This window comes from Gekko japonicus, unplaced genomic scaffold (assembly GCF_001447785.1).
Source record: "Gekko japonicus isolate JY-2015 unplaced genomic scaffold, Gekko_japonicus_V1.1 scaffold2603, whole genome shotgun sequence".
Classification (NCBI taxonomy): domain Eukaryota; kingdom Metazoa; phylum Chordata; class Lepidosauria; order Squamata; family Gekkonidae; genus Gekko; species Gekko japonicus.
The window spans coordinates 103,967-127,278 of NW_015163164.1; the positions used below are offsets into that span (position 1 = coordinate 103,967).

General features: G+C 50.0%; 1 protein-coding gene across 1 annotated transcript in view; it reads right to left on the reverse strand.

The window, feature by feature from the left end:
- The window catches only part of LOC107106874 (cell adhesion molecule 1-like), a 180,110-nt gene that overhangs the window by 44,381 nt on the left and 112,417 nt on the right, over positions 1 to 23,312 (reverse strand). The window contains exons 9-10 of the mRNA XM_015407089.1: positions 18,195 to 18,254; positions 186 to 218 (exon numbers count right to left, since the gene is read on the reverse strand). Of these exons, the coding sequence (XP_015262575.1) occupies positions 186 to 218; positions 18,195 to 18,254 (93 nt within the window). The remainder of the gene's footprint in view (positions 1 to 185; positions 219 to 18,194; positions 18,255 to 23,312) is intronic.

Consider the following 23,312-nt stretch of genomic DNA (forward strand, 5'->3'; position numbering starts at 1 on the left):
GAGGAGGCTAGGCATCGTACCCAGCCTCACAAGCCCCAGCATATTTATGAGATCAGTCCATTCGAAATGCGGGTTCATCGGAAGACTCGGCCGCCCCCTCCCCGGCGCCCTGCTCCCCGCCCCCCACGCTTGCCTTGCCGCTCAGCACTGCTGAGAGAGAAGAGAAACAGGAATGCAATACCAACCGTGAACTGCCGGTTCTGTCGTCGCCGTTGTGTCTACACACGGGAACAGAGGTTTGGAGGAAGGGAAGAAACAGGAGGAACAGCATGCAAAAGAAGGGAGATGGAAAAAAAATGGAACAGATAATATATGAGCAAGCTTTCAAAGAACATCGCGTGACAAGCCATAATAAAATGAAAGGCAAAAAGCATTTGAAGTGAGTTGCACTGTTTTGTTTTGTTTTTTTAAAAAAGACATGCCTTGAAGCTTAAAAGCTGTGAGCCTGAGGGACACAATCCAAAAAGTCTTGCTTGCTTTGCCGGCAGTGGCATTTTCTGGCGGTCAAGAGTTAGGGGAGACGTGCAAAGTGGGGAGAAACACCACAGAACCCCCCCCTCCATCTGAGACAGAAGAGGGCTCTCAACTGTGGACGGGCCGGCCAGCCTCAAAGAGGGCGCCGTCCATTCAAACACTGCTTTGGCAAAACACGCCCCCTCCCCCCTTTTCCACTGCCAGGCCAAGGCAAAGCACTGCCTGGCTCTCCGGCTCCCCTTTCGTCTCATGCAGAGGGAAACCATGGATGCTCCGGCCCCATTCTGCATCCATGTGATTCTGGGAAACAAAAACAGCAGGGAGACCCCCGGCCCCTCCCCCTACACACCCAAGAACCCAATGCATGGAGCGTCTTGGTCCTGAATGGCAAATACAGGCGGTCTCGTCTCTGACAAGCCGGGAACAGTTCAAGGAGGGGGGAAAGATCAACAATTGACAAGAAACCCAGCTTTGCAAAAACTGAGGGGTGGCTGTATTGCATGGCCGCCAGCAAAAGGAGACACCCACCTCTAGCTGGAAGAGGCTGAACGGTCCTTTGTTTTGACCGCATTGGTTTCCCGGGGCACACCAGTGATTTAGTTACGTGGGCTGCCAAAGCCCTCCCTGGCCTATGATATGGGGTCAGATCCAGGTTGCCAGTTCTGGGTTGGGGAATACCTGGAGACTTTGGGGGGTGGAGCCTGGGGAGGGTGGGGTTTGGGGCGCGGAGGGAGTTCAGTGCAGTAGGATGCCACAGAGGCCACCCACCGAAGCGGCCATTTCCTCTCGGGGAACTGATCTTCGTTGTAAATCGTAATAGTGGGTGATCTCCAGAGTCCAGACCCCACCTGGAGGTTGGCAGCATCAGGTCAGATGGTGTCCCCTGGATTCCCATAGTTGACTCCCCACTCTGCACCTCCCCGAGGCTGCCCTCTCCATTTTCCGGAGACTTGGGCTTCAGCCTGTACCTGAGGGCCGTGGGAGCACTCCTTGCTGGTCCGCTGTGGGGCTCATCATCAGTGTTCCCTCTAAGCTGAGCGAGTGTGAGCTAGCTCACAGTTTTTTAGCCTCTGGCTCACACATTTTGTCTTCGCTCAGGAAGGATGGCTCCTGGAGAAAACTTATTTATGCGGTAGCCAAATCGCTCACTCACGGCTTTCACGCCAGCAGCTCACAGAGTAGAGTTGTTGCTCACAAGGGTCCACAGCTTAGAGGGAACATTGCTCATCACAGACATCCTGAATCAGAGGTCCCCAAACTTATTTGGACTGTAGCCCCCTTTTCAGGGGGGGGGGAAATTACTCAGAGCCCCCCTGGAAATCTACCTGCAAGAAGAGGACAAAAAAGATGCAGTTTGTGGATCTGCACCTGGATCGTTCCAGCCCACCTGGATTGTTCCAGCCCCTCTGAGGGGGCAGTATTGCCCACTCTGGGAACCAGTGCTGAACATGCTTAAAGGTATGAGAGATCGCGGGCTAGAATGATAAACGGCAAATAACAAAATACGGCCCTGCTATAATTAAATTATTGTATTATCCATCTTAATGTGATTCCTCCACCTCTTCATAAAATCCCTCATTAACAAAAGTTTCTTTTTCAGTATCCCACCAAACTCCTGAGGGTGAGTACATGCCAATAAATACACTGAACTTGTTTGAATTAATGTATCGGCATGCACCCGCCCTCAGGAGTCTGGTGGAATGCTGCAAAAGAAACTTTTGTTCATGAGGGATTTTGTGAAGAGGTGAAGGAGTCATATTAAGATTGATAATACAGTGATTTAGTTATTGTATCACGGTCGCATTCTGTTATTTGCTGTTTATCATCCTGGACATGACGGCAGTTAAATGCAATGCTTGTCTCAGGGTTCGCCGGCTGTTCAGCCATGCCTCCGAAACCCAGCAGGCTGGCCAGCTAAACCTTCTCTAACTCAGCCGCCTCAAAGCCTGGGCTTCACACCAGAGTTCAGTTTCAGAAGGGTAGACATGTCGCTCTGCAGTAGAAGAGCTAGATTCAAGTCCAGGAGCACCTTTGAAATATAAGAACGCAAGAGGAGCCCTGCTGGGTCAGACCAGTGAGGCTCCATCCAGTCCAGCATCCTGTCTCACACGGTGGCCAACCAACTCTTCTGGAAGGCCAACAACAGGACAGAGAGACTGAGCCTTCCCCCTGATAAGAACATAAGAAGAGCTCTGCTGGGTCAGACCAGGGAGGGCCCGTCTAGTCCGGCCTCCCGTCTCCCACAGGGACCAACCAGTTCCTCTGGAGGGCTAGCAACAGGGCAGGGAGGCTAAGCCCTTCCCCTGATAAGAACCTAAGAAGAGCCCTGCTGGATCAGACCAGGGGTCCATCTAGTCCAGCATCCTGTCTCACACAGGGACCAACCAGTTCCTCTGGAGGGCTAACAACAGGACAGAGAGGCCGAGCCCTTCCCCTGATAAGAACTTAAGAAGAGCCCTGCCTGCTGGATCAGACCAGTGAAGGTCCATCTAGTCCAGCATCCTGTCTCACACAGGGGCCAACCAGTTCCTCTGGAGGAGGGCCCACAAAAGGGCTTAGAGGCCGAGGCCTTCTCCTGATGTTGCCTCCTGGCTCTGGGATGCAGAGTGCCTCTGAATGTGGAGGTTCCCTTCAGCCACCACGGCTAGTAGCCATTGATAGACTTACTCTCCATGAATCTATCTAATCCTCTTTTAAAGCCATTTATTCCTCTGGCCATCACAACATCCTCTGGCAGCAGATTCCACATTTTAACCATCCTCTGTGTTAAGTGGTATTTCCTTTTGTCCGTCCTGAACCTACGGCCCATCAGCCTCACTGGATGCCCTGGAGTTGTAGTATTTTGGGAGAGAGAGAAAAAGGTCTCTTTGTCAACTGAGCTGGCTTTCGGCTGGGATGTCGGGATAGAAAGCGAATAAATCAAATCAAACCGGCTCTCTCCACCCCATGCCAACAAGATTTTCAGGGAATGAGCTTTCAAGAGCAACATGTATCCGATGAAGGGAGCTTTGGTTCCTGAAAGCTTATAACGCCCCCCCCCCCCTGGCTGGTATTGAAGGTCCCACTGGTCTTGAATCTAGCTATTCCAGAGCTTGTGAACCAAGCTGCCCCGTTTAAACAATTTTGCCAGTCATACAGGTGGGGTCAACGCAGAGACCAAGCGGTGGTTCTGCTGGAGTTTGGAACATGCTAAGAAGATCTCAGGTGCTCTCCAGGTGTGGCCATTTACCTCAACAGAATATCTCTTTGGTTCAGCACAGGCAACGTTTCAATGAAGAAGAAGAAGAAAAGGAGTCATTTAAGCAAAAGGCCACTCAAGACATAACTGTGGTTCAAACACTATTAATGGACTTCAGCTTTCTATTCTGAGAGCTCATGGGAGGTGTTTCTCCACAGTTCACTGGCTGTCCACAGAAGCCGGAAGGGGCCAAACTTTCCACCGAGTTGAAAGCAAAGCCCGGCCTTTCCTTTTTGTAATTAGGGCAAGGACGAGGTACACTTAAATTTTCCAGAGGGCACAGGGCAAGACAAGGAAAAAATAATAATAAAAAAGAGAGATACATGTACATTACCCACATGGGGGAGAAAAATATTACACAATACTTACAGATTGGCACACTGTAAAATACTGAAGCAAAAAAGAAGAAGAAGAAAACCTTGCGCAATTGAAAGAAGACACGTCACCAAGGTTTGTATGACAGTGATTCACCTATATTTACTAGTCCAGTCCTGCAGACCAGCACAGGAGGCCTGCTCTCAACTTGGAATTCAGTTCGACTGACAGCTCAAGCCCATCTGTGCCGGCTCCAACACTGGGAGCACAAAAGTGACAGCAGCAGTACTTCTCACGAGTAACAGAAAGGGAGGCTTGTCCCTCGGTTACCGCTTCGCCACCAATAAGGCATTATTTGAATTGCTCCCAGGGGAGCAAAGGGTAAAAACCGGTTGAGCTATGGGTGAACTCTGGACAGGTCACTGCCTCCCTCACAGACTCAATGGACTGGTCTTCCTGGGAGCAGGGCTTAAACAAAACTGCATGAGGGCCAGGACTGCTGTTCAGGCGCTAGAAAAAGATGATTAGTCAGGGGTTCCCACGTACAGTGCAGCTCGCTTTTCCCGTCCAGGGACAGAGATCAGCAGGTAACGGACAAACAAAAATGAAACACAAAAGTTGTCAAGCAGTTAAAGGCGAACAAAGATCCAAAGTCAAACAACATCATGTTGGCAGCAGCTGGAATGGCAAAGTCATGATTAGCAGATGGGCTGGATGATCGCAGCAGGAAACAAAGCAGTTAATGGTTAAAGGTGCACCGGCTAGACCTCCGGCTCAAGGGAACGTCTGCCTCCCCATTGCTTAGCGGCGGGGCATGGGGGTCCTTAGCGTTCTTAAGGCACTTTGCAGTGACTGACCTGGAAAGAATGGCTTCGGGTTTGAAAAGCAAGACACATTGTTCCCCCCGTTCTGAAGACCGAAGGTCTTAGTGCATCGGTCTCTTTGGTAAGCGATACCAAGAAGGGGCTGCCGACAACCCTGCAGTCTGTCATGTTTCCAGAAACAACAGAAGGACAAGAGGTGCGTTTGCTCATGTTAAGATGACCCCCCCCCTTTCCAAATGCAAAGGGTGCAGGTGGTCTTAGATCGGAGGGGAGGATGGGAGCATTCCTCTGCTCACTGTTAATGGGAAGCTAAACTCACAAAGGTGGGGGGGAATGCCACCGCTGTTGGGAAGCTAAACTCACAAAGGTGGGGGGAATGCCACTGCTGTCTGCCCCCTCCCCCCAAACCGACGGGAACACTGACCGGTTGTCTGCCATTTTGAAATGTGATGCCTGTCATGCCTGCCCCTGCTGATGTCATGCCTGCCCTTGCTGATGCCCCTGAGGAGGCACCTGCCAGCCAGGAGCCTGTGGACTTACAGGCTCCTGAGGACAGTACTGCAGCAGAAAGGCAAAGACTGGATCCTGTAGCTGAAAGCTATCTAAGTGGTGAGGAGGATAGAGCCTCCCAGGGAACACCTGCAAGGGATCAGTCTCTGCTGCATCCCAGTAATTCGTCATCAGACTCACCACCACCTGTAACCAGGCTCCGGAATGTACGGAGACAGCAGCTGAGAGAGCGAAGACAGAACGCACGCATGCGTGCCAGAAGATCTCTTAGCCCTGAATATTGACAGGATCTTGACCTCGCTCCCTGCTAGCTAATGAGTTAATTAGCTAGCACTGTATATCTCCAAGTCTGTTGCCGGCAGTCATTTGTGCTGGCAAACGTCGTTTGTCAGGACCTGAATCCTTGTATCTCTGCTCCAGACCTTGTGGAATTCTTATCGGCTTGATCCTCGGCTTTTGACCCTCGGCTTCGTTGACCCTGCGTTCATCTCTGACTCCTCTGGTATCGTTGTGATTTATGGACTTGAAACTCTGGTATGTCTGACCCTGCTTTTGGACTGTGATTTAAACCTGTTTGAACCTTGCTGCCTGATTTGCTCAGCTTGACCTCGGACTGTTCCTGGACTTTTGCTTGCTTGCGTCACGCCCCCTGGTCCTGCTGTGACAATGCCAGAGGAAGAAACCGTCTGTCCAGACCTCAATTTCCTATCAAGCATTCATTGGATGGCCCAGGCTAGCCCAGTCTTGTCAGATTCGGAACCTAAACAGGGTCGGATCTGGTCAGTACTCGGATGGGAGGCCAATAAGGAAGTCCAGGGTTGCTACGCAGAGGCAGGCCGTGGCAAACCCACCTCTGTTTGTCTCTTGCCTTGACCTGGCTGGCTCAGGCTAGCCCGAGCTAAGTAGCTAAGCAGGGTCGGCCCCGGTTAGTGCCTTGACGGGAGACCACCGAGGAAGTCCAGGGTCCCAAGACAGAGGCAGGCAACGGCGAGCCACCTCTGTGCCATGAAAACCCCATGAGGGGTTGCCATATCTTGGGTGCAATCTGATGGCCCCTTCCACCAACCCCACTGCCTGGCTTTAAGTCTCTACCTTTAACAGTACTCTTTAAAAAAAAAAATTTAAAAAAATGGAAGCCGGACACTGAAGGCAAATTAATTATCTGTGCCTGCTGAGTTACAGCACATGAAGAGGCTCTTGCGGAATGGGGATGTGCCGGCACCATCTATGGCCTCTGGGCATCCAAAAAGAAAGGAAGAAGAGTCAAAGCGAAGCAGCCCTTCCTTGCACGGGAGACAGCTGGGCGATACTCAGCAGGAGCCGTGGCACTCCCGGCTCCTCGGTGGCACATTCTAATCCATCCCGGTGGCTCCGTTCCAACTTTAAATTGCTCACCGAGTGTGACAGACCGGGAGGAGGCTTAAAAACTAATCCATAAAATTAGTCCACGGCTTCTAACAGAACGGGCTCCGTAAACAAAAAAAATGAAAATCCAAGGACGGCTTAAAAACAAACAAATCACCGGTTCACAAATGTAGAGTCCTGCAGCTGTCTGCGGTCATCCTGTGGAAACGAGGGGCATTCAGGGTTTCGAAACAGTGTTTTCAAACAACGCAAGAGCTGGTTGCACAATCAGCACCTACCTGAGGCAGCAGTCTGACGAAGGCGGCAATACTCTTGAGTTTAAGGGCACGGGATCGGGCCCGTCCCACACGGATCTTCCACACTCTGGATCCCTCAAGGCCCGACCAGTCACACGCGCCAGCCGCTTACCAGCAGAGCAGCGTGGAGACAGGCCGTGCGTTAAAGCATCGTGTGATCGTGAAAAGACAGAACATGCCCAACATCTCCCATTAATTTCTTTTCCCTTTTTGCATTTTTTGGCATGTGGGCGTGTGCCCGTGCATGGAGGTCATGGCAACCTTTGGCGACTCCTACTGGGGCACGGAGGACACTCAGAAAAGTGGTTTGTAGCCCGTCTCTGCCTCCGGGCCGTGGTACTCTCTGGAGGTACTCTCTCCCATCTAAAATACTTGCAAGAGTCGGCCCTGCTTAGCTTCCAGGATCTGATGAGATCGGGCTTGCCCGGGCTATCCAGCTCAGGGCATCTCCCATGCATTTCTGATGACCTTCCATCAAATATATTTCGTTTCCGCTTCTCAGCTCACACGGCAGAGAGAGCACAGAAATGGGGAGGTGTGGGTGTATTCTTTCCTGGCCTCAGATCTGTTCTCTCCCGAGGATGGCAAAAGACTTCCCTTTTGTGCTACTGCAAGAGCATCTTCCGTAGAAGAGCAACTCCAAAGGCCCCGGAAAGGCTTTCTGCGTAGCGTCCTGCTTAGACTACACCCACGAGATAGCTTCATTTGCAGACCAGATGTTTCACAAAAATAATCAGGATCCGTTTAGTCGTTTTGTGTAGCATGGAAAATTACCGCTTGAAGCGTGGCACTGCATATTGCGCTGAAATTTAACGCTTCGTTCCACACAGCTCCACGTCCAGGCCTCACTCGGGCCTCCTGTCGAGCAAAATGGAACAGGCCCGCACTAGCCGCTGACGCTCCCTGACAAAAACCAGGATGTCGCATTGCCGAAAGCCCCAGGATCCACCAGGAATGTCACCCTTGTGATGAACAGATCTGCATGTTGTCGGTTTTGCCCCCCTAGACTTATGGCACAGTTGAGCAGAGGGTTGTTTTGTGACCAGGGCAGAAGTCCCTAACCACTTGAGCCCATGGGAATCTCTGGAATTCTGACACTGGATGGTGGGCCCCACCGCGACACGGCCGCCACAAGAGGCAGAGCCAACCACAAAATGTCAAGGGTGCAAGTCATGCAAAACTTTAATAGCAACTCTCGGGCATTTCAGGCAGAAGCTCTGTTTAACAGGATGCCCTTTAAAATGGATATATTGAAACAGTTCCTTGCATAGACATGGCTTGTCTTCAGTCCTGCAGTGTAGACCTGTGTGCTGTGGAGGCGGCGATTGTGGAAGCAACTTTCTAAAAATCTGCACTGCCAATCAGATCTCCAGTGGCCAATTAGAAACCCAGCTGGGTAAGAGCCCACCTACTTTCAAAAAACAGTTGGCAGGTGCCGGGAAAGGTGTCCGCGGGCACCGTGCCATCCTTGGGCATCGTGCTGGGGAATCCTATTCTAGAGCGTGGGTGTCAGAGGTCCTCTTACGGTGTGCCCACCCACAGGGATTGGAACACTCCTCACTAGATTAAGTAGCAACCCCACGGTTACTGGAGACAGCAGGGTAAACCACAGCAGCTGACTGAGAAATGTGGCTTCCTGGTGTCCAGCGGCTGGAGCCTTTCCCATGTGCCATGCTCCTTTCTAGAACGACAGGAAAAGCCCCCCCCCCCCCCCCGCAACTAGGTAACGGTAGCTAAGAGACATCCCCGCATTTTCTCTCTCTTCCACTCGAGGCACAGAATTTTCCTTCAGCTACTCAAGTGAAAATGGTTCCTTCCAGGCAGACTTGACTGCTCAACAAACAAGCAAGCAAAAAAAAACCCTTACAAACAAAACAGGACCCCTTGATGGTTATTGACTAAGGGAAGGAGCACAAACTCTGCTTTGCTATCCCCCCCCCCTCAGAGTCTGTGTGAGTGTGTGTTCCTTTCCTCCTCCTCCGTTCCCTTTTAATGTGGTCACATAGTGGATGAAAATGTCAGGAGATCACAACATCAGCTCTAAATTAACTTGACATTTTACCGGGGACACAAAGCGGCTTCCAGAGAAAGCCAGGACGATAGAATAAGAGATGTGCACAGGCTCCGGCCTACGCCCAGCACATCTTTTGCAACGATCTGTGAATCTCTGCTGGCAGCCAACCCTTGCCTGAGGGATGTACACGAGCCGCATTTATGAAACCCAGAGGGTGGAAGGTACAACCTTTCATGGAGGTTCGCTTCAATCTGATTTTTCAAGTCTTGAAAATTCTGGGGAGTGGTTGGGAGGAGTCCAAGGAGAACCACGCCCATCTAGGGTCTGCAGAGAACTAGGGTCAAGTGTCCAGAAGATGGCCACAAGGAAGACAAGTACTGTTTAGACTGATGGGATCTGTTCCCCCATATATCATAACAGAGAAAAGGCTAAAGCGAAGCACATCTTCCTAAGCAACATTGACATGCTTTGGTCTCCAGCAAGTTTTCTCCAAATGCTGATGTGACATGAAAAATTGAACAGCTGGCTAGGCTGGAGTCCAGGAGCACGTTGGAAACCAGCAAGAGGGTTTTTTTTTGGGGGGGGGATGAGCTTTTGAGAGTCAAAGCTGCTTTTGTCAGATCTGATTAAGACAGGACCGTACCTACAGCGGGGCATCCCGCTGCGGGGCTGGATTAAGAGAACCCTGGCTCTCAGAAGCTCATGCTCCCGAAATCTTGCTGGTCTCTCCGGTGCTCCTGGACTTGAATCCAGTCCAACACACAACTACCCTCTGAATCGGATCGACCATGGAGGAGGGCCACTTAAAGCCAAACCGTGCACCCTACTTGGTCTGAGGCTGACTGGATTTTAGGGAAAAAAAATCAAGCCTCTGCTTTGGGGGCCTCTCGTGAACGACGCACACACGTCCCGTTCCCAGGGAATCGCCCGCCATTAGAGAAAAAGGCCGAGGCTGTTTTACGATCTCCTTGCTGCCATGGCATCACTCCACCGCACACTAGAGAGGCCGTACACGCACAAGCGCACATGCGCACACACATGTACAAAGCCCACTGTGCCGTTCTTTTTAAAAAGGGCATCCCATTGGAGGGATGGAGGAAGCGCCTTCGAGAGAAGTGCGAGGAACCAGGAGGTTGCTTCGGATTGACCTCCTTGCATCCCTGCTGAAACCATAATGGGATCTCCAACCCAGACATGATCAAACACGTCAGCTCCACCACGAGGGCCTCCTTGGGAGGAGGCGGAGGACGTCCTTCATCCTATTAGCACGGAAGCCAAGAGACAAACAAGATCCAGCCATGGGGAAGGCGGCAAGCCTGGGCCGGCATTTGCAACTGGCACAAATAATTAGAGGCGGACTTGGGAGGAAAGAAAATAGATCCACCAGGGGGGCCAAGATAAACTGAACACACACACACACGCTCACGCACACAATAGACTTTTAAAAATAAGCCCTTCTCTCTCTCTCTCTCTCTTTTTTTTAATATTTAAAACATTTAATTATCTCGCAGGAAATAACAGCTGTCCAAATGGAGTGTTTCAAGGGAAGACTCCGGGGGCCATTTAAATTATGCAGCGTGTTCTGCCATATCGCACTGTACATCTTAATGAATAAAGCCACAAGGACATTTTGAAAGGATATAAAAGGGCTGGGCTTTTTTTTGATATATATTTTTGAGGGGGGCATTTGTCAGCAATGCAGCCAGAATGCAGAAGGGCTACTGGAGCACCAGGCGCAGGTGACAGACGCATTTCCCAAGGCTCGCAAACCCCGGAATGCTTCAGCCAAATGATCTCTATTAGAGAAAGACTTGGTGACTTGCCTCAACAAAGGCCAGCGCAAAGTAAAGAATTACTGTTCATTATGATCACCAAGCTGTAAGCGGTGGTGGTGGGGGAGTCTTTGGGGCTCTACAGGTGAATCGGGAAGAGGTCTAGAGACAGAATTCGTCTGTGTCGTGTGCACACAAAAGCGGCAATTAGTGAGCTGGTTTCAGAGGGCAGGTTCTCTGAGCCCATGGGGGCCACCCAGACGAGGACCTGTGGTGCTTTCTCTGGGATTCTGTGAGCAGGCAGCTGGGTCACAGAGTCCCTTGGTTCAAATAATTAGAGGCGGACTTGGGAGGAAAGAAAATAGATCCACCAGGGGGGCCAAGATAAACTGAACACACACACACACGCTCACGCACACAATAGACTTTTAAAAATAAGCCCTTCTCTCTCTCTCTCTCTCTTTTTTTTAATATTTAAAACATTTAATTATCTCGCAGGAAATAACAGCTGTCCAAATGGAGTGTTTCAAGGGAAGACTCCGGGGGCCATTTAAATTATGCAGCGTGTTCTGCCATATCGCACTGTACATCTTAATGAATAAAGCCACAAGGACATTTTGAAAGGATATAAAAGGGCTGGGCTTTTTTTTGATATATATTTTTGAGGGGGGCATTTGTCAGCAATGCAGCCAGAATGCAGAAGGGCTACTGGAGCACCAGGCGCAGGTGACAGACGCATTTCCCAAGGCTTGCAAACCCCGGAATGCTTCAGCCAAATGATCTCTATTAGAGAAAGACTTGGTGACTTGCCTCAACAAAGGCCAGCGCAAAGTAAAGAATTACTGTTCATTATGATCACCAAGCTGTAAGCGGTGGTGGTGGGGGAGTCTTTGGGGCTCTACAGGTGAATCGGGAAGAGGTCTAGAGACAGAATTCGTCTGTGTCGTGTGCACACAAGAGCGGCAATTAGTGAGCTGGTTTCAGAGGGCAGGTTCTCTGAGCCCATGGGGGCCACCCAGACGAGGACCTGTGGTGCTTTCTCTGGGATTCTGTGAGCAGGCAGCTGGGTCACAGAGTCCCTTGGTTGACATTAGCACCAGTGTTCCCTCTAAGTTGCGGAGTCCTGTGAGCAAAAATTCTACTTTGTGAGTTACTGGCATTAAAGCTGCGAGCGAGCGATTTGGCTGCTGCATGAATTAGTTTGCTCTGGAGCCATCCTTCCTAAGACAAAAATGTGTGAGCCGGAGACTAAAAAACTGTGAGCTAGCTCACACTAACTCAGCTTAGAGGGAACACTGATTAGCACCTGCCGGCCTCCACAGAAAGCGCTGCGCCTCAACAGGGAGGCCACCCAGGGAGTCTGCAGAAGTTGGCAGCGGCTTTCATTTGGGGCTCCCCTCTGGAATGGGATCTCTTGAGCTTTTCGGGAGACGTGAGCAACAGCGCTTTGAGGCATTCTTGGCCCGCCCGCATCTGCCTTCTCCCAAAGAGCGGGACGGGGCGAGAGCACAACAGCCGGAATGATCTGGTGCCCCTCGAGGCGTTTAGAAAAGCAGTTTTTTCTCCCTGAGACGACTGCATAAAATGTTGGTAATTATGCTAATTTCATTTGGAGAATGGTTTTCAGTTACACAAACCTTTAGCACAGGGGGAAGAAAACACATTCCCGGAGCTTTATACGGGCGTTTAATCATTGGTGTTTGGCTGTTGAAGCTTTTAAAGCTAATGGGTGGCTCTAAAGCACTACAGAGCACAGAGGGAGGAGAGGAAATTCATTTCTCTACCCATTTGTCAGGTCATAATACACAAGGTAAATTTAAGACGGCGGCCCACTTTCTAGCGAGGAAAGGGAGTCATTCCATTCGCTAACCTTTAATCTGTTTGGAGAGAGGAGCCCAAGTTAAATTCCACCCGTGCAGACAGCAAGCCTTCAGGATAAGATAAATACATACGCAGCTTGTCTGCTAAGACACAGCAACCCAGCAAGATCCCATCCATCAAAAACAGGGATTTGACAAAGTTGTTCGAGTAGCAATCTCAGCTTAACTACGCCTCAGTGCCGGATCGTTTGTTACCACAAGGGCATTTTGTGCGGAGGGGAGATGCTGCCGCTGAGGAGCAGCAAGACAAGGGTGGATGGAATGCCTCTATTAAAGCAAGGGGGTTGGGGCGACCCTCTTAAAGAATCATGTTGACATCTATTAATGGAGCATAAAGGAAGAGAGAGAGAGAGAGAGAGAGAGAGAGAGAGAGAGAGAGAGAGAGAGAGAGAGAGAGAGAGAAAGAAGGGAGAGAGAGAGAGAGAAAAAAGATTACGTAAGACAATATCTGTGCCAAAGCAAACTGCCGACCAACTGTGCAAGGGAGCAGAGGCTAATCCTGAAACAGCCCGGCTGAAAAGCAACATGTGAATTCAGCAGATGTGCGGTGAGATTCAGAGCCCGTTGCGCCAACTGCTCCAAAATATACTGCCTCCTGCCCAGCACTAGGAGGCAACTGGAGCCTCAATGCCTTGTTTGCTGACCCACCAGGGCAACTGGTTGGCTGGCTTTTGGCTGGGCCCGGGGAGGAAGGGGCGGGGTTAGGTCTGAGGGAGGCCACTCCGCCCATTTCAGGCAAGACAATGACCCCATGAGACGAAGACAACTCCCTCAAAATGGCAGCCATTTCCTCCACCATTGTAACATTTTAATTTTTAATAAAATATTTTTTTCTTAGTTTGCTGCAAACCTAGGAACTGACCCTACACCGTACCTGACTCCAGTGTGTAGATTTAATGATCCACATGCTGAGGTCGCAGTTCAGAATTAGACATATGATCATTCTTATGTATACTGCAGAGATATGCAACATATTTTCAACAATATGTTTATTGTTTACATGTATAATTCTGGCAACAGTTAATATATGATATGTGTTTACTGATAACAGACTGTTAAGGACTTTAGTGTTTTCATTGTCACTAAGTTTAACTTGACATCCAGATATGCTGGTAGTCCTGCATATTGTGGACTGTATGGGAGTATTTGGTCCAAATAAACACACTTCCTTTTGTTTACTAGGAAGTTGTTTTCTACCGTCATATTTTGCTCTTACCTTTCAGATAGCAAAAATTAAGCTACCTCTACGAAGGGACCACGTGGTGCTGCTGGTTGAATAATTCTTTCTTAAGTATGGGGCATATTTGCTATTTTTCTTATAGAAATTAAGACATTTATACTGTAGAATCTCATCAATATAATAATCAGTTCAATTTTATCAGTTAAGTTATACATGATGCATCTGGCTTTATTAAATCAATCAAATAAGTTTAGGTTTGACGGGAAAGTGCTGTGTATGCTTCAATTTCTCCCCCAAATTTCAAGTCCCCCCCCTCCAGAAAAAAAAGAGTCCCGTGGCTTCAGAATTTCCAGAAATGTTACCTGTCTGTATGTGTCAGTATGTTGTCGAAGGCTTTCACGGCTGGAGTTCATTAGCTGTTGTAGATTTTCTGGGTTGTGTGGCCGTGGTCTTGGCATTGTAGGACCTGACGTTTTGCCAGTAAGCTGTGACTTTCAATTTCTCCCCCAAATTTCAAGTCCCAGAAAAAAAATCTCCCCGCGGCTTCAGAATTTCCAGAAATTTTACTTGTCTGTATGTGTCAGTATGTTGTCGAAGGCTTTCACGGCTGGAGTTCATTAGCTGTTGAAGATTTTCTGGGTTGTGTGGCCGTGGTCTTGGCATTGTAGGACCTGACATTTCGCCAGCAGCTGTGACTGGCATCCTCAGAGGTATAACATGGAAAGATGGCGACTGTTATTATTCTGCACCTTGTTTGTTTGACCTCCTATAAAATAAATTATTTCATTGTTCACTCTGCCTGGTCCTCATGCCTATTATTTGGCTAAAAGGGAGGTCTGAAAGGCCTGGGAGGGTGCTTTGGGCCTTCTCAGAGGAGCCTGGAACCAGAGTGGTGGCAGCGTCAGGTGACACCCCACCTCAGCCGTGACAATTCCAGTCACAGCTACTGGCGAAATGTCAGGTCCTACAATGCCAAGACCATGGCCATACAACCTGCAAAATCTACAACAGCTCTCTGTATGTGTGTCTGTGCATGGTACACAGCCATGTACCATGGGAGACCTGTGAAGATGGTACTGTGGATTAGAATGTTACTGAGGGCTCCAAATCTGCCCACCTACGGGCCTGCTTGGCTCCTGATTAAGGCCATGGGCCACGTCCAGAGGAGGACAACAAGGAAGATAACAGCTGATCAGCAGCCGTCCCTTGCGGTCAAGTCAAGCTGCAGATCAACCGGTCCAGCTAACCTTCAAACACTAAGAAACTTAAACAGAACAAAAAAAACCCCAAACAAAGTTAGAAGCACCCCAAGGGAATCATGGTGAACTGGAATACACAGAAAGAGCATGGAGGATGCAAAAAGAAGTGGTCTTATAGCCAAAGACGAGAGCCAGGAGTGGAGAAAGCCATAGCTAAGGGGAAATGAGCCCATTTTTGGTAAAATAGTCAGGCACCTCGTTCAACCCAGCCTAGCTTCTCTTTTTAAAGCAGAGGGAATAGGACCACTACCAACACCATAAAGCTGGAGGACTCATTGTTCACTGGGACTGTGTTAAAAGCTCACAGAGTCTTGTTGATGTCGCCTTCTTTGGGTTCTACGGATAGAAAAAAAGATCCTTCACAGTTGAGTACTGCTATACGGCTGCCCAAAGTTCTTCCCTGTGGCTTAGTGGTAGTACCTTCTTTAGCCATGCGTGTGACTCAGACCCTCCCCAGCAAGGCCGAATTATCTGTAAACCGACCAGCAAAATCACTACTAAAATGTACTGTTCTTATTTTAAAGGGCACTCCATCGGCCTGGCCAAAACTGACTTGCCGTCGAGGGCGCCGTCTCTGAACGCGTGCAGACTTTGCTTTGAACTCCTGTTCTGTTCCAGCAGAAAGGTAGCAACTCCAGCATCTTAAGTATTCGCTGGTCCATTAATAGCTACGGCTTCACTTTGGCTATGCAGGGGGAAAGGCGTGTGGATGTACCCTGGATGCGCGCACAGCTACTGGAAACGGAATCCTGTAGGTCCCCAGCCACCTTTGGACTCCTGGCACGGTGTGGTGCGTGTGGCCACAGGAGGTGGGCCCAGCCACAAAATGGCTGCCACGGCTTACCTTCACTCACACACTGAAGATCTTTGTGTTGTGGTGGCCGCTGCTGCCAAAAGCAATGATTTTTTAAAAAATCTGCATGACCAATCAGAAGCCTGGCTGGGCAAACACCCCACCTGGCCTGCTCACTTCCTAAAAACAGTTGGCGGGCAATGTGTTGGGCACCCCGTCGGGGACCTCTCCTGTAAGTCATCTGGAAAAGATCCCACCGTGTCAACCCCGGGGGGGACGCTGGCCAAACATCCCATGGAAGGAGGGCTTTAAGGAGAGACCCGATGGAAACATTACAAGGGGACAGACCCTGGCTAATGGTTGATCTCCGCAGATGATCGGAACTTTAAGCGGTCCGTTTCACCTATCTTAATCTCGTCTTCTGCTCTAACTCAAGAAACTTCACCGTGATGGTTCCAGGTCAGGAAGCCATCCTGACAAGCAGTAGCGCTGACTTGATTGAGCGGACAGCTGGCCAACCAAATGAGCCCCCAAAGCCGCCTCCCGCCCACCCCATTGCCACAGGGCTGGTCTTCTCTTTGTGGAGGCTGATGCATTCAGACTCGTCTTCCTTATGTCAAGACCAGTGTTTCCTCTGAGCTGAATTAGTGTGAGCTGGCTCACAGTTCTTTAGCCTCCGGCTCACACATTTTTGTCTTAGCTCGGGAAGGAGGGCTCCAGTGCAAGCTAATTCATGCGGTAGCCAAATTGCTCGCTCACCACGTTAATGCCAGTAGCTCACAAAGTAGAGTTTTTGCTCACAAGGCTCCATAGCTTAGAGGGAGCATTGGTCAAGACATGCGCCACAGAGCAGCTCGTTGGCCACCACAAACAGAAGATGTATGAAACAGATGCCCGCTACTGGGGAGGGGCAGCCTTGTAGAAGAACCCCCCCCCTCAGGCAATCAGACAACTGGTGTGTGTGTGTGTGTGTGGGGGGTGCTCGTGACACTCATTTCTCAAGATCCTGAAAGGAGAAAAATGTAACAAGGCAAAAAAACTGGACGGCATGACAGCAAGCGATGGTGAAGGCACACTGGAAGAGAAAATCCTGTTATTTGCACACATACAGGCGTTTCTGAACCTTAGAGAGAGCAAAACGTGTGACCTAGGACAGGATTGTCAAGGGAGGAAAAGGCACCACGGCAGCTGAAAAGGCGAAGGGGTGACCACTGGATTCGGCCAAGGGAAAACCATCACAGGATGACCGTGTGCTTGCAAAGAGAGGCGGCGCAATCTCACCTTCCTTACTGGGCTTGGCCTGGCACGTCTGTTTCCAAAAATGAAAGAGAGCTGCAACAAAAGCATCCAGAGGATGGTGATAACCATTAAAGATGGATCGGGGCACCCCCGGCTGATTATGGTGGACCAAGAGAGGTGTGGGGCAGAAAAGGGGCGTCAGGGAGAAAAATGGCGTTTGAGGGTTGATGTCATGGGATGAACCTTGGCTTAGACTGGCAGGTGGGGCGGTGAGGTGAACACTTATACTTCAAAAGGGGGCTGGTTTAGGAAGAAGCACCACGGAAGAACCACATTGCGTCACTGACTAGAGGAACTTGCAGCTGCAGGGTGCGGAAGGAGAGCGTTCACAATACACGACAAAAAAAGTTATATTACTGAGAAAGCAAAGTTCAACAGACGTCATCGCTACGCTTCTGAACCTGACTGAGGTGGCTGCGCTTTATCGCCTGTTTCCCTCAGGGGGACACTCTAAAAGAGGTTCTTGTTTCGAAACCTGCCGTAGCGGGCGATCGTGTTCAAGGAGGCAACACGGCAAAGCCTTGTGGCACCTGAAGGACTAACAAACGTGGACTGCCAGAACTTCCATGAGCTCTGGCCCTCTACATTCAGAGGTCGTCAACCTCTGAATCCCAGAGCTAGGAGGCAGCACCAGGGGAAGGCCTCGGCCTCTCTGCCCTGCTGTGGGTCTTCTGGAGGAACTGGCTGGCCACTGTGTGAGACGGGATGCGGGACTGGATGGACCCTCCCTGGTCTGATCCAGCGGGGCTCTTCTCATGCGCTTAAGCCTCTGCCACAAAGACTTGGTTAGCTTTCCAGTGCCAGCCCTCCTGACCCCTTCTAGTTCTAAGATACGGCAAAAGGAAACCAGGTAATAAGTCAAGAACCAGTGGAAGCCATGGGATGCCCCCCCACTCCCTCCTCTGTCCAGAAACAGGCAACGTGAACATGCACACAATAGGTCAGTCTTTCCGAATGGTAATGAAGGTACCATACCTGAGGTGGTGGTGGGGATGATGGAGGTTGTTGTGGGTGGAGGGAGAGTTGTGAGGGGATCTAGATAAAAATATAAAAAAAAGGAAAACAGGGGAGGGGAGGGAAGCAAATTAAAAAAAAAATAAGCATAGCACAAAACAGACCAATAAATTAGAAAATGAAGGATGGCTGTGTGACCAATGCTCCCTCTAAGCTGTGGAGTCTCGTGAGCAAAAATCCTACTCTGTCTGTGAGCTCCTGGCATTAAAGTTGTGAGCCAGCGATTTGGCTACTGCATAGATTAGTTTGCTCTGGAGCCGTCCTTCCTGAGCCGAGACAGAAATGTGTGAGCTGGAGGCTAAAAAACTGTGAGCTTGCTCACTCTAACTCAGCTTAGAGGGAACACTGTGTATGACACCCCCTTTCCCCAACTTGATGGAGTGGAAGGGCGGGGCCAGGCTGGGCTGAGACAAGCCGGGTCCAGCAGCCCACAACAGCCCTCCTGCCAAGACCAGGATGAGAGCAAAGAAGCCAACACAAAATTAGTCGTTGATGCAAACGAAAGAAGGGGGGAGATGACATGGAAACAGCCTTTCTACGAGGAAGAGGCAGGAGAAAAGGAAGGGGGGGGGAAGAATCGACTGGAGCAAACAGGCGAGTTGCTTCCTATGCCAAGGAGGACAGCTTGCAGCACACAAAAGAGAAGAATGCAGCTTTGTCTGTTTCTTCCCCTTTTAAAGAAATAAATAGATTTTATATCTGAAATTAGGGGCTGGGGGAGGGGAAGGGGGGGTGGCCTCCTGCTGTGCTTAACAGACTAAATACCAGCAGCCACGGAATAGGACTCTCTTTGCCTCTCTCTCCAGAGCAGTTAACTTCATTATTCTTCCTCCATCAATACATCCCAGCAGGATATAAAACTACTTCTAAGCCAGTAATAAATACAAGAGGGAACGAGAATGTCACGACTAAATATCAAGTTGGATGCACGGAAGATTTTAGTGAGATTTCCTTTAAAATAAAAGTCGATGTCTTTGCGACTTATAAATATTAATGTTCCGCACTGGCTCCTGCTCCCCCCTCCAACCCCACCCCCACCAAACCACGCAGCCTCTAATGGCCTAACCAGATGGAGATGGAGGGGATTTCTCTCTCTCTCTTTCCCATTTTTTTTTTAAAAAGCACCCAAAACTAAACAGTCTGTATAGAAGACACTTGACCTGCAAAATCCAACAGGCAAACAATCTTCAGGAACATCAAATATTTATACAGAACAGGCAGCATCACGACTTCATGAAAAGTTTTGGGGGGTGGAAGGGGGGGGAAAGAGGGGGAAGGGAGATGGCACACATGTCGGGATCGGTGCCCAGATGATCAAACTGAATGTGTTAAGTAGAGCACCAGACTTTGAACTGAGCAATGAATCTGGAATAATAGAGCATGAAACGGTTCGGAGGCTTTTGATTTTAAATTTTATCTCCAGCATGTCAACCTTCTCATCACTGATACATCTGCTACTCTTTTATCTCCGAGTGAGCTCTCAGATTTTCTAATTAATACATCCCAACTTTAATTATGTGCTTCACCTTTATTGTGCTTGGCACAACGTCCTCGGGAGACGGGAAAGCCTCACCTGGGCGCAGACTCACAGGGAAGGCAAGATTGTGGGCGAAGGACACCCAGAGGTCTTCCCCAGCAAAGGCAGTGCCCAAGTCCAGATCTCTGACAGCCCACACCGCTGGGCACTCACTTGAGAACCAACACTACTGGCCAAGATTAGGGTTAGACTGCCTGCTAATAAATCTGTTGGGAGGGAAGCAACCTGTCAAAACCACACCCTGCCATGAACTCTGTCCCCAGGGCTAACAGGGCCGCCTTGCTGGATCGGACCCAAGGACCAGCAAATGCAGCCCCTGGTCTCCAAGAATGGCTACCTAGATGCTGCTAGATGTACGCAACACAGGCACGAAGGTGACGGGCTTCCCTTTTATATGCCACAAGAATCTAGGATCCAAGAAGCAGACTCTCTCCAAACAGGGAAGGTCTCTTTAGCCATCACAGCTGATGGCTGCCGACACACCTGCCTCCCACCTGCCTCCCACCTGGCCAGTGCTTCGCCAAAGCCACCCAAGAGCCGATTCAGCCTTGCCTGCAGCAGCGTGGAAGATGCTTCCAGCGGCGCGATTCTTTGCTGCATTTGGAGGGATGCAGCTCCTTCCTCCAGAATCACAGCCTGGCTGGTAAGGGTGAGTCACTTCCAAGATAGTGGCTCCATGCTCTTGCATGGCTACCACTGATTTCAACGTTGAAATCAGTGGTAGCCATGCGCAACAGTGTCCCATCCCACTCTCCCGCTGACAAGAGGGCCTCGTCTCTCTGTGTGCGTGTTCTATGAGCTCTCAAGTACCTTCCAACTCATGGCGACCCTATGAATGAATGAATGATCTCCAGTTTGATTCCCCACTCCTCCACGTGCAGCTGCTGGCGTGACCTTGGGCCAGTCACAAGTCCTTTCGGAGCTGTTCTCTTAAGAGCAGTTTCTGTCAGAGCTCTGTCAGCCCCACCTACCTCACCGGGTGTCTGTTGTGGGGAGGGGAAGGGGAAGCCGCTCTGAGACGCCGAGTGAAGGGCAGGTTTTTTTTTTAATAAATCCAATCTCTTCTTCTTCCAAAAACGTCCTATCCTTGACAGCCTCACTCAGGTCTTGCAAGCCGAATGCCTTTGTGGTTTCCTTGACCGAGTCCATCTGGCTCATGCTGAGTCTCCCTCTTTTCTTGCCGCCTTCCACTTTGCCTAGAATAATTGTTGCTGTTTTTTCTCCCAGTGACTCTCGACTTCTCACGATGCGACCAAAGTAGGAGAGCCTCAGTTTGGTCATTTTAGCTTCTAGGAAGAGTTCAGGTTGATTTGATCTAGAACCCAATTACTTGGTGGTCTGTTCTGAGTTAGCCTTACTGTTCAGAAGTTTTCCAGCGTAGCAGAGGGGGAGGACAACAATGTGGCCTGCTTGCCTCTGAGACCAGAAGCACCAAGAGGGAAGACGGGATGTCACCCCTTGGAGGCCAGCAACTCCAACACTTCCTCCTCCTAAGCCCTGCTCTCTCTGCACGCAGCAATGAGATGGGCGGTGACCAGTGGTGGCACCTTTCCTGTGTGGAACGCCTTCCCTTCAGACTCACCCGACTCTTTTTTTAGCACCAGGTCAAAACATTCCTTTTAATAAAGGGACCGATCTTTAAAATTGTTTTCATAGTCTGCTTCTAAGCCAGAGGACTGTTTGATGAGAATCGCTTCCAGTTGCTAAATGTTTCATGCTGTTTTTATGCTTTGGTTGGGTTCTTGGTAGTTCGTTAAACAACGGTTGGGTGGCATTATGGTTCTATCGTGTTCATACGCCACCCCAAGCAATTCTTCCGGAAAGGTGGTGTGTACGTTTTCTAAATAAATTAATTAACACCTAACTTCCAGGGTTTGCTTTCATGCCCCATTAACTCCCCAACAAAGGTAATCTTGTTGAACACTTAAAGAGAGCCCAAGGCCATTGTTCCAGTGAGAGCTCCCCCATACTTGCACACAAGAAGGGAGCCAAACACACAGGAAGAGGGTTTTGTTTTGGGGGTTTTTTAAAACACCTTCTTGGGGTCAACCCTTTCTTGGGGTCAACATCAAACACAACCACCCCAGGTATGGCTAATGGGGGCTTGGAAGTCCTTCTCCTTGGCTGGAATTTCTACAAGAGCCTCTGGCTATCGTAGATCTTCTCGGCAGCCCTCATTGCAATTTGGGTCTTCCGATTTCTTATGTGTTCCCTACAAATCCACCGCTGCTGCTTTAAAGAGAATCCTTAATCTACATTATCAAAGGCCTGTCTTTTTTGAGGCATCCTGTCTGTGTATCAGGCAGGCGATCTAGGCAGACAGGCAGGCAGGTGTGGAATAAGGCACGCAGTTACAGGGCAGCGCATGTAAACACAGATTCCGTGACCCTTATTTTCAAGAGAGGCGCCTGCAGAGAGGGCAGTCTGTGTTCTCCATGCTTTTGGCCCTAGGGAAGCCATCTAACTCAAGGGGTGTGTGACTCAATGGGAGAGCCTCTGCTTGGCATGCAGAAGGTCCCGGGTTCAATACCTGGCACCTCCCAGGAAAAAGGATCAGGCAGGTAGGTGATATGAAAGACCTCCACCTGAGACTATGGAGAGCTGGTGGTGGTCAAGAGTACACAGTATTGTTCTTGATAAGACCAAGGGTCTAAATCAGTAGAAAGCAGCTTCATGTGCGTGCACGTACACTTCCCCGCATGGGGAGACGAGGCGGCTACTAAAACCCAGTCCGAGAAGAGCTCAGCAAATGGAGAGTTGGAGACCTTGCCGCGAAACCAGTCTGTCCTGAGAAGCCCCAGTCTGGCCGCCACATCGAGCAACCACCACCAGACGCAAAACAACCGTGAGCTGTTGCACAGGGCAAAAAGCGAGGGGTGGGAGGAGAGCAAAGAAGAGTTTTACGGGGAACTCCTGATGGGGGCCGACTTACGTATTTCACATTTGTATGGTCTAACAGACAGACAGCTACATAAATTAACCCTCTAAACATCTGCGGCAACCCGAGATGGGAACGCCACCATGGGCTGAAAATTCCCTAAAAAGAACTGTCCCCAAACCAGCAGGACTGAAGCACGTAACACTCTGAAGACGGGTGGCTCTCCACGAAAACGGTCAGACTGCATCTCGCCACTCTGCCTGCACCGGAGACTACAGAGGGCAGCGTGCCTGTCTCACCCAGGTCTTCCCCCAGGAGAAAGCCATCTTCCACAAGGCAGCCCCGGAGACATCTTCTGTTCCCCTCTAGCATTTGGGGTTATTGCCACTTAGGTCACAACATCTGGAGGAGGGGTTAAACTCCTCTGGAACACCAAAAAGCAGTTCCCACAGCCCTTTAAGAAACCTAATGCACAATCCTTTAGAGGTGCGCTGACATTCAAAACTAGGCAGAATGAGGCCTGTTCCTCCGGTTCCTGTACTGTGCTGGCAATACATATGTCATCAGTTAGCTACAGAAGGCCCAGGAGACCAGGAATTCTCTGTGTTTGGGAGGCTTCGTTGGGATGTAGAGGGGGGGAAGAGTGGAGCGGTTCTGGAACTTC